The sequence below is a fragment of the Panthera onca genome, chromosome B4, assembly GCF_046562875.1.
Source record: "Panthera onca isolate mPanOnc1 chromosome B4, mPanOnc1 haplotype 2, whole genome shotgun sequence".
NCBI lineage: Eukaryota > Metazoa > Chordata > Mammalia > Carnivora > Felidae > Panthera > Panthera onca.
The window spans coordinates 113,972,751-113,984,936 of NC_138345.1; the positions used below are offsets into that span (position 1 = coordinate 113,972,751).

The following is a 12,186-nucleotide window of genomic DNA, read 5'->3' on the forward strand; positions in this document are numbered from 1 at the left end:
CAGGGAAGCTTCTTTGGTCACCCAACATTTAGCAGGACTCAGTCCCATCACTGTCTTTCCCATCACCCTGTTTAGTTTCTTTCCCAGGGAAGTGTAAGCTCCACAAGAACAGGTTCCTTATCTGTTCATGACTATATCTCCAGAACCCGAAACTGTGCCATGGCATAATATAGGTGCCTAGTAATATTTCTTAAGGGAATGAATGGCAAATAGATTGGAGGTGGAAAAGCCTGGAATGACTCTTAAGAAGCTCTTATAATAGCCTGGTTAAGAGAACAAAATGGCCTGGACTAAGACTGTGACAGTGGGAAATGAGAAAAGGGAATGGATTCAAGAGAGTTAGGAGGTAGGTTGACAGGAGGTGTGCTAACTGCCGATGGAGGAAAGGGGGTTTGATCTCCCTGTATGTTATCTCAGAACACCCCATGTCACCTCCTTTTCATTCCCTCCAATTTAGATTTTTCATGATGAAGAATTCCTGTACGTCTTTCTTCATCTTGAAGACTATAGTGCACTTATATATTTTCTTCTATAGAATACTATTTTTTTCTTTTTTTTTCCTCCCCACAAATCTAGTTTTCTTTCCCTTTCGTCACCTTCATGGCTCTCAACTAAGCCCTCTGCAAAGTCTCAGTAATGACCATAAAAGCCTTTTGGGTTCATACTTGGGGCCTTCATTATCTTTACTCTGACAGGCTGATTCATTCATTTAAAAAAATTATCAATGGCTTATTTGTCAAAACACACAGTTCTCTGACTTTGAGAAACTCAAATCTATTAGTGGAGAAGTCAATTTAAAACAAAAACAAAACCAGACCAATGCAGCAGTTTGATAATTGCTTTAACAGACATACACCCAAACTTCCAAAGAAGGATACAGGAGGGTCAGTCATTTACAATTCATCCTTCACAAACCGACCAGTTTTTGCTCTAAAACAGGTCTGATCACACTCCTCCCTTCTTAAAAGTCTTTAATATTCCAATATTAAAATTGTAAAATGGAAACAACTATACAACATCTACTGTGATCTGACTTCACCTGATTCTTATTCTCCCTTATTCACCTTATTCTCCCCTCGCTTCTTCACTTATCATGTACTCCAACAGCTAACCTTCTATAACAACATTTTCTAAGTCTTGCAAACTTTGCTAATATTGTTTTATCTCCTTTAAATATCTAAATTCCTCTTGTTTAAGCTTTCACAATTATAATCATCTTCAAAGGCCCAGTGCAAATGCTAGTTCCTTAGAAAGCCAGTCAAAATTTCCATTAAGTTCTAATTTTTCTATTTCTGTTTAAGTTCTGGTTTCATTCTCCTTTATACATTAGGGTTTTTTTTTTTTTTTCTCTTTACATATCTACTTCCTCATTAAATTACAAACTGATTGAGAGTTGGGGGCTGTATCTTATTCATTCTGAATTCCCATAACAGATTCCAAATAAAGTTGGTGCAGGGGCCAATGACTTATAACCTACTTGCAGAATTCTTGATCTTTGGCTCTCAAACAATCATTTCCAAAGTGTGTGTGTGTGTGTAGCCACGTATTATGTAAGTGTACACACACACATATTTATACCCACTTAAACATTATCTTTTTTTTTCCTATTTCACTGTGGGCCAGTGATTAACTGTCACAGACCATCGCTGCATAGCCGACCATGCACACTGACACACTTAGATCATAGTTTGCTATATTTCCACTTAATAGCCAAGAACCACTTTGCTTCCGTACTGCACTGGGCACAGTAGTAGGCATTTTAAATACATTTTCTCAATCTTTACAACAACTCTATGATTCTATTTCATTTATCTCGGAAAGATAACCACTTCCCTGTGACCATAACCCTAAGGTGTGTCACATGAAACTTAAACTCAGATCTGACTAGCTACAACATATGTCCTTTCCATGCTACACTGCTTCTCAATAAAACCAAACCATACTTGCCTTTCAGTGATTCTCCAGTTACTCTAAATTTATTTGTTTAAGTTTTATTTATTTTGAGAGAGAAAAAGAACAAGCAGTGGAGGGGTAGAGAGAAAGGAAAGAGAATCCCAAGCACTGCACTGGAAGTGCAGAGCCCAACATGGGGCTCGATCTCATGAATCGTGAGATCATGACCTGAGCTGAAATCAAGAGTCAGATGTTCAACTGACTAAGCCACCCAGGGGCACCTAGTTACTCTAAATTTAAAGTCTAATTTATAGCGACTGGCTATCCATTCAAAATTCCCCCCAATTTAAAAAGTGTGCTCCTTATTTTAGCATCCATACACTAACATAAATTAACTATATCCATGGCTGAATGCTTGTGTCTCCCCAAAAGTTCATGTTGAAGCCTAGATCCACAATGTGATAATATTTGGAAATAGGACTTTTTTTAAAAAAATATTTTAAAGTTTATTTATTTATTTTGAGAGACAGAGAGAGAGCGTGCGCATGCGAGTGCACACACATGCAGATGGGGGAGGGACAGACAAAGGGAGAGAGAATCCCAAGCAAGCTCCACACTGTCAGTGCAGAGCCAGAAGTGGTGCTCAGACTTATGAACCATGAGATCATGGTTTCCTGAGCTGAAATCAAGAGGCGGATGCTTAAGTGACTGAGCCCCCAGGTGCTCCTGGAGGTAGGACCTTTAGGTCATTAGCCCTCATACATGGGATTAGTACCCTTACAAGAAGAAACACAAGAGAGATAATCTCTCTTTCAGCCTTATGAGGCTACAGCAAAAAGCATCTACCTACAAGCCAGGAAATGGGTCTTCATATCACTGGATACGCCAGTGTCTTTATATTGGACTGCCCAGCCTACAGAACTGTGAGAAATAAACATTTACTGTTTAAGCGACCTAGTCTATGGTATTTTTGTTATAGCAACCCAAACTAAGACAACTATCAATAAAAACATTTCCTTTAAATCTCATAATTCTTATGGTGTCAACTAGTAAAGTCATACAAAGTATGGGCACTTACATTAATCATAAATCTAAAAGAAATCATATTGTAATGAATAATTCAAGAGAAATTGTGTTAAAAATAGTTGGGCTTTTTTTTTTTTTAATTCATGAAGTTATGATGCTATAAAAATGAAGACGTGGGGAATACCTGAATATGAGGCTAATAGATTTGGGAGAAAAGAATGACCTCAAGACATCAAATCGTACAACAAAATATGTACTGTGATAATTACATCCTGACTTAGGATTATATGTAACACCAAAAATGCACAGGCAAATTTGTCTACTCTTGTTTATTAGAAAATTACTCTTTTGTAAAGTGGCATTAATAATGGTTATAAAAACAGTGGTCAACATAAATTACCTATTTGCAAGGTTAATTTTATTTTCTCTAGTAATATAATAGCCAACTCTTAATGATATGACATACTTTGTTCTACATAATAGAGATTTCACTTTTCTCTTTTCCATGGACCAACTGATATGCACATACCAACAGTAGGGAAAAGCTTTTTGTTCAAATATTAAGTATAATACAACTTTGTCAACTCTTGGTGTGGACAAGTATTAAAACATACTTAAGAATAAAAAAATAGATACTTAATAAAAAATTAGAATAGTTTAGAAATGGAAACCATTAAAGATGTAACTTAAAATATCAAACAGTTATAACTATATGAAACCTACATTCCTTAATTTTTTAAATGCATACCATTTTGTGGTTTTTGCTCTTATCTTCCCTTGGTTAGGATAATTTATTTTTAAATTCCTTTAAAATTTTCTAATACACTAGAGAGGTTATATAAATTACTCCCATCTCATTAAATGTTGTTATTTATGTCTATCAAATCATTAGTACTAGAATTTTAAATAAACATTATCTAAAAATGTGGTTATAGTGAATGGAAATCCAGACTTATATTTTTTAATTACATATTTAAGTGCTTTTATACATTAGAAAATACTTTAAAAAATTGTGAGCACATGTAAATTTTTCCTTGTTGCAACTCATCTGTGTTATATTATCTTAACTGCAAAGACTGTCTTCCCATAGAAAGTAAACACATATCATATTACTACCTTCTGTGAAACAGCAATTTTAATTTCTCCTTGGAGTGCTTCAATTTGCTTTTTCTTCTGTTCAGTCAATTGCTTTAGCTCATTTATGTTCCCCTGAAGTTGCTGTTCTTCTTTTTCCTTTTGTTTTAAAGTATTCTGGGCCTGTGCCACTTGTCCCTGCATTGAACTGAGTTCCAAATTCAACTGATGAGAAGTCTAAAGAAAATAAAATCTGTTTAGCATTCATTCCATGAAGACACATTTAGTACCTACTACACACCAAGCACTACTCAGGTAGAAACCACCACTCCCCTGATGGCCATAGGAGATCAACAGTAAACCAAAAAAAAAAAAAAAAAAAATCCCTACCCTCACGGAGCTTTCATAACTGAGACTATTTGCTATTAGATGACATGCTGGATTAATCGTCAATATTTGTTTAATCTTACCTTCCTTTCTAACTTGTAAATATATATTTGGATAGAGCTTGTAAATGAGCGAAACTGCTATTACCTTGTATCATAGGAAATAGGAATATCAACATCAATCTTTAGACTGCTAGAATGTCTACTGACTTTCGAGAATATTCTCAAAATGCTAACTTAGTCTGATGGCCATGGTTAACCAAAAAGAACAGCTCCATATGAACTATGATAAAACTAAAATCATTTTTCGCAAGTATGTTTAGTATCTGTCTGATGACACTAAACTATACCATTCAATAGTTTCCTTATTTAGAGATCTGGGGCATATTGTGCTATTACTTTGTTTTTACAGTCTACTAGGATCTATTTCTGTTCAAAATTAGGTATTATAAAAAGTCACACTGAGGTTCCTCTGTGGTCAGCGTGAACCACTATGATCTCCCACCCTTCCAGCCAAAGTCATGTTTTCATGTTTTATGCATATTATGAACCTAATTTGAGCATTTGACTATATTCAAAGTTAATTTTGAAAAGTTTCACTGCTACATATGGTTGCTTCAGCTCATCTCCAGCACAAAGGGAAGTATTTTTGTGCAAAACAGAAGACAGGTAGTGTAACAATAATGATGATTATAATATGATAACCAATGAGAAACTGACAGCTAACATTTGAGCTTTTATTTGCTTATTTTGTTAAGTGTTCTACGGACTTTGAAATATATTAACCCATTCATCTCTTATAATAATCCTATGGCACAGATTCTCTTATTAGCCCCATTTTACTGCTGAGGAAACAGGAACACAGAGAAATTAAGTAATGTGCCTAAAGCAAGGCAAGTCAGCATAACGAGCAAATGGCACAGGCAGGATAGAAATCTGGACAATCTGGACTCAGAGCTCGGGTAATAAGTCACCATAATTTTTCCACCTAAAGGCTGGCATCTAAAACACAGGTGTCTTCTTTCCATCAACAACCAGACTATAATCACATTAAAGATTTCTCAGGACTACGTTTTGCTGCTTTTATCAAATCATAGCTCTAGAAAAACTATATACCTGGGTTCTAACCGCAAGAGGTAGGTCTTCAGAGAATAACAGCTGTATATTATACCCATTTATTTACTCATTTGCTGGTTTGTTTTTGATGGACGGCAATAAAAGCATTAACCATAAAAGAATCTGTTGTTATACAACCATTAACATACCATTAAATATAAATGTCCATGAAATAAAGAGCCCTTAAAATGTTATTTCTATTGAAAGCCTATCTATTTTTTCAATCATAAATAATGTACCCAAATCTAAGTTATCTAATTATAACTCTATAGTAAGTTGATTCAATTAACTTTATTAATTATAATCCTTTATTTTGGGTCTTTTATTATGAACTAGCTTAAATCTTTTTAGTAGTAGGTAGAACGCAAATGTCAATTTTATACTATTTTTTTGTGATCCATTATGTTTCAGAGAAATAAACCTCCTTTGATTTAAGTATCAGTGTGAAAATATTTTGTAAATATAGAACTTATTATTCTTTACATATTTTATGTTACAGAAAAAGAAAATCTTACTTGCTTCTCCTTTTCAAGTGACTTTTTCAGTTCATTCTGTTCCTTAAGTGCATTTTCTGTCTGTACTTGAAGCTGATGCTTTAATTCTTTGCAAGTTTTTTCCTAAAACAAACAAACAAACAAACAAAAAACTACATTATGCAGAAGATACTTGTAGTAGCTTTAAGAACTCTGATTTATACACTTAGTAAGATCCACACATAGAAATAAACCAGAATCACTGATGGTTTAGAATGGGATAGAATCATCCATTTCAGTTATAAAACTGGCAAATATTACAGCAATAAGGGTAGAGGGACAGGAAAAGGTTAAGAACTTCTATCATCAACCATCAGCAGAATACTCTGGAATTCTCTGGAATCCACATTTTATATCACATAATTAATTATAATTAACTTGTCATGCTATTTTAAAAGCATAACAATCCTTAAGAAAATGGAAAAAAGGAAATTTTTGTGAAAGAAAGCATTAAAAGAATAAATAAGGAATAATCACATATAACTTAAGAGGGAAGATGTACATGTAGGAGATGATTTCTCCAAACAGAAAGAAACATAAAAGTAACATACTAATACCATATATCTTTTGTGCTACTAAACACTTTCACTGATCTTCACACTGAGAACAAAAGAATTTTACCTTTGCTGCTACTCTGTTATTCTGGGTTAAAGTATTTCTAAGAATACATTCCCCATTAAGAATTTCCTGAGACTGTGTGACTTTTTTTCCATATAGTTTAAATGTGTTTTATGGTATCTCCAAGGCATGGTATTATCTAGAGATTTAGAATATTCAGTCGAGAAGAAGAAAGTTTACAGTGCCAGAATTAAAAGTCACGATCTTTCTGATCCTTTTCTGGTTTTTAGGCAAGTGAATAATGTCTGAACCAGCAGCTATATTCTCTGTGAAAATTTCTCTGAGGACAAACAGGAGGCAGTCTCCCAAATCTAGCATCATACCAGCAATAAAGAAAAACTGTTTATTCAACTGAAAGTTTCCTGGGCCTCTGGAAAATTATACTCACAAACACCAATATCTTTTTCTCAGGTTAAGCAATCCCAGTTCATTTCCTCGCAAGAATTAAAATCATTTAAATGTAGGATAAAAAGTCATCAGTGACTTAAGCAGAAACAAAAGTACGTTTTAAATAAAAATCATTTCTACCTAACCAAGTAAACATAAACAACTAACCAAATCTAATATAGCAGCTTTTCCTTTCTGGTTTTCCTTTTCAAATTCACTTTTGGAGTTCTTCAAAGAATCAGAAACTTTTGATAAATTCTCTTTGGCCACAGAAAGCTCTGTCATTAGAGTTTCTTTCTCCATCTTCGATTGTTGCAGTTCTGCTGCTGCTGTTTGAATTTTGTTATTCAATTCCTTGTGCTGCATCTTTGCATCTTGACTTAAATTTTCAATTTCTTGTTCAAGGATTTTTTTTTCTTCCTCTTGCTTGGTAAGCATTTGCTTAATATTTTCAAGAGCTTCAGATTTTTTCTGTAGTTCCAACTTTGTACTGGATACTCTAGATATTTAAGAAACAACTTTTTAAACGATGCATAATTTACCATGAAAAATTAATAATTATTGAGTTTTGAAACTTCCTTGTGTAGCTCAGAATAAAAAAGAATAAATTAATGTCATAAAACCACACAACTGAAAAAACCTTAAATATGATCTGATCATGTAACAGAGATGATTTTCTTTGAGTCAAATAAGTTAGTGGTAAAGCTAAGACTACCTAACAATTCTCCTGACTTAATCCAGTCTTATCTATTGCAATAGATGCCCCCCCAAACTGTACATATAGCAGACCTTCTAACATATAGCACACCCTCTAATCTACAACAGCCAGAAAAGTTTTTCGGGTACCTTAAAGAATCTACTCACTGTGTTAGCCCCCAAGCATATAGAGAATTTTGCCTCATTCCTTGAAAATATACAACACATTATGTTGTCTTTTAGGTATTAAACTTCAAAACATGATTAACCCAGAAAAAAATAAAGCAAATTTCATTTCAAGCACAGAGAAAAAAGATTTACTTTAATCCTAGAGCCTAACAGATTATTCAAGAGACTTGTTATCATTTGTCCCTTAACATAAATTTGCTACACCTGAATGAAAAAGCTGTAAGAATAAGGAAATGGAAATATAGCTTCAAGAAAGTTAAAAACTTCTATTGTTTTGATAAAATTATGAATTATGAACCAAATTCAATGAAATTATGCACTAAAAGAAAAACACATTAAAGATAAACCATTTTAAAAGTGAAAATGAAACTGGATGCAAAGTAATATTTCTTGAATACATACTATTTCTGATGCTTTATAATCAGCATAAATTCAATAATATGCTACAGAGAGGTTGTTAAAAGATGTACTAGCCACATATTTGTGGAGTTGGGTATTCATACAATACCAGAATATTTACACTTTGAAAATTTTCAACTTTTAGTCCCAGAAACTTAACTTTTACTTTCTAAGTGGCTAGAAAAGATGGGAGTTGGGTGCATTCATAGGATACTGCACCTCACCGATTTTCAAAGGTATAAACAGAAGTCATTACACTGGGGCACCTGGGTGGCTCAGTCGATTAAGTGACAGACTGTTGATTTCAGCTCAGGTCATGATCTCATAGTTGGTCATGAGATAGTGCCCACATCAGGCTCCGTGCTGGGCATGGAGCCTCCTTAAGATTCTCTTTCTCCCTCTCCCTTTATCCCACTCCTGTTCACACTCTCTAAATAAATTAAATAAATAAATAAATAAATTTAAAAACAATCAGAAAAGTCATTACATTAATATTATTTTACCTTTTTAATATAGTTATAATTCCTATCAAGCAACCATAAATTAGGACTTGATATATATTACTATGCTACTTAACTTCCCCATAAATAATTATTATAAAATCATAAGATTATGTAAACTAAAGAAGGCAAAACAGAAATAAAGGCTTTCATGGTCACTATAAAACTTTATTTTTAAAAAGGGTACTAAAGTAATAAATCCACAATCACAGTTGGAAACTTTAACACTCCTTCTCAGAAATTGACAGAACAACCAGAGGGGGGAAAATGGCAAAGATACAGAAGGTTAAACAACTTTACTTGGAATGAATAAGTCAAGGGAACAAAAAGTACAGTATAGGGAACACAGCCAATGGTACTATAATAATGTTGTCTGGTGACAGATGGTAGCTACCATTTTGGTGAACACACTATAACATACAGAGATGTTAAATCACTACGCTGTGCACCCTAAACTAATGTAACATTGTCTGTCAACTATACTCAAACAAAAAGAATGTTTTTAAACATTATCAACCACCTTGATTTGATAGTTATAAAACACTTTATCTAACACAGAATACATATATGCGCACATGAAAAATTAACCAAGATAAGCCATACACTGGGTCATAAATAAGATAGTTTGAAGAGCTGAATTTTATCGAGTATGTTCTCTGTTCGCAATGGAATTAAATTAGAAGTCAATAAGTGTAAGCTATCTAGAAAATCTCCAAATATTTGGAAAGTAAACAATATACTTTTAACTAACCCAATATACTTCTAAATAACCCCATGCATCAAAAAAAAAAAAATCTCAAAGGAGATTAGAAAAAATATTAACTGTACAGTAATGAAAATACATCAAAAGATGAGAGCTGGAAAGAGAATTAGATACATAGGTGTAGGTGGGCCTTGGGAAAGGGAAAACTTTACCCTGTTCTTTGGGTTGAGCCCTGGGATCAGAGATAAGGTTTAGTCAAATCCCAGATGTGTTTCCTTGGCCCTTTTTTTCCTATGTAGTACAGTAGAAATGCAAGACTCCACATAAAAAACATTTCCATAAAGTATATAGGCAAAAAAAACCCTTTAATATTAAAAGGTTTCCCTACCTCAAAATGAGATACAAGTCTCTGAGAGAGTTCTGAACCATATATTATTAGAACATAGACTAGAAATGGGCGCATTTACACTGAACCCATTAGAAATAGAAAGAAACACTGGGCCCATAGGGACCTCGGGAAGGAGAATAAGAACTAACTCAGAGGTGATCTTCATGGACTGATGACTGGGTTCCAGAGAAGACAAACTACTCAATGGGTGATATGAAGGATCAGATGTGCTCCCCAAATATCTGTGCACTGGTGTGAGAAGGAATGCCATTTAAGGTATCTAATGTACCTCTACATCCTCAAATTCAAAGCATCAGGATCCACTCTACTGGATGTGAAAACAAGAAATCTTTCATCATCACTTCCAAAGACAAAACCATGAAGGTGTCAAACAACTTAATTATCATCAGTCTGATGGGTTTTATTTCATTTTCCTGAAGGGTACCTTTCCCAGGCTCTCAGCTTCCATCTGTAGGACTGAGAGTCAAAACTCTTCATACCCTTGTTACAGATCAAGTCTGTCAACTCACAGTGGCCTACTTAACATTTAAAGGCAAAGTCTACTGAAATGTGACTGGTCACAAGCCCTCCCATAAGACATCCAGATGAATGGGGTGGAACTGGTTTTTACCCATCATAATTCTAGTGAGTTTTGTGTCCATTGTAGATCTTGTAGCAAGACCCAATCCAAGCATCAACATCAAGAGCAAGCTAAGAGATTAATTCTATCTTCGTAGTGAACAAAAGATAGCTCATCTTTGCAGCTTTAATCACTATTTAGGTTATGTCTGGAAGCACATACCCTCTCTGCCACCAAGGACATTTGGAATTTCATACATAAATTAATATTTTAGATTCTAATATCTTCTCAACTAATCCATCCTTATACTCAGAGCTTTCATAAGCCCATTAAGCACTTAGTGCAAAATAGAAAAAAGACAATCTTCCTCAAGGTAATTTACTCCATCTGTTAAAAAACTGTCATACTATACTGATTTTACTAGACTAAGACATGTAACTACCATCTGCAGAAGCCTGACATCTGGCATTGACAAAATACAAAGAGGGTGAGGAACTGAGAAAATGAAACAGATACTACAAAAGGTAAACATTCACAGGGAAGGTTTCACATTAAAAAACTATAAAGAGAAGAGCAAACTAAACCCAAAATCTAAGGAAGAAACTACTAAAGAGAAGATGAGGTATAAATTAAACACAAAAGTGACAAAATCAAATTATAAGATTCTTTTAGAAAATTGACAAACCCCAAATTAGACTGATCAAGAAAAAGAGAATACCAATTACTGCTATTAAGAATAATAAGACATCACTATAGACCCTACAGACCTTAAAAAGTATAATGATACTATGAACATTATACCAATAAATTTAAGTTTAGATGAAATGGATGAATTCCTTCAAAAACACAAATTACCAAAACTGACTCAACGAAAATGTTAGAAAACAATAATAGCCCTGTATCTATTAAATAAATTGAACTCCAAATTAAGAAGCAACCCAGAGAGAACTTCAGGCCAGTTGGTTCATTGGTGAACTCAATCAAACATTTAACAAATAAATAATACTCATCACATACAAACTCTTTAAGAAAGGAGGGGAAGAGGGAATACTATCAATTTATTTTTAAGACCAACATAACCATGATTCCAAAGAACACTGCAAACCAGTAGTCCTCATGAATGCAAAGAAAATTTTAAACAAAGTATTATCAAGTCAAATAGAGTAATATATAAAAAGAATAATACAGGATGATCAAGTGGGATTTATCCCAGGAAAGCAAAGTTATTTAATATTTAAAAAGCAATCAATAAAATTCACCATATTAACAGAATACAGGAGAAAAAACATATGATCATGACAATAGATGCAGAAAAAAGTTAATAAAAAAATTTAAGAAAACTAGTATATACAGAAATGTGCTCAATCTGATAAAGGAATCCACAAAAAACCTACAGCTAATTTCAAAATTAACAATGAAGTATTTCATGTTTCCTGCTCAAGGCTGGAAAGGAATCTACTTTCCTATCAAGGATATCTACTATCTTTTTACATTCAAATGTTCACTGGAGGTGTTGGCTAGCAGTAAGTCAAGAAAAAATAAAAAACATCAGAGACCTACATACTGAAGGAAAAAAAAAAGGATAACTGTTGCTAATTCACATATATCAAGACTGTCCACTTGGAAAATTCTAAAAACTCTAGAAAACAAAAATGCAAACTTAACAAGGCTAGTCAATAGATAAGACTCAATTGTATG

At 33.7% G+C, this 12,186-nt stretch overlaps 1 protein-coding gene across 2 annotated transcripts in view; it reads right to left on the bottom strand.

The window, feature by feature from the left end:
* The window catches only part of EEA1 (early endosome antigen 1), a 114,674-nt gene that overhangs the window by 17,080 nt on the left and 85,408 nt on the right, over positions 1-12,186 (bottom strand). For both annotated transcript variants that reach the window (XM_060656787.3, XM_060656786.3), the window contains 3 exons: positions 7,202-7,532; positions 6,011-6,112; positions 4,036-4,230 (listed from right to left, as the gene is read on the bottom strand). In XM_060656787.3, coding sequence (XP_060512770.1) covers positions 4,036-4,230; positions 6,011-6,112; positions 7,202-7,532 — 628 coding nt within the window. The remainder of the gene's footprint in view (positions 1-4,035; positions 4,231-6,010; positions 6,113-7,201; positions 7,533-12,186) is intronic.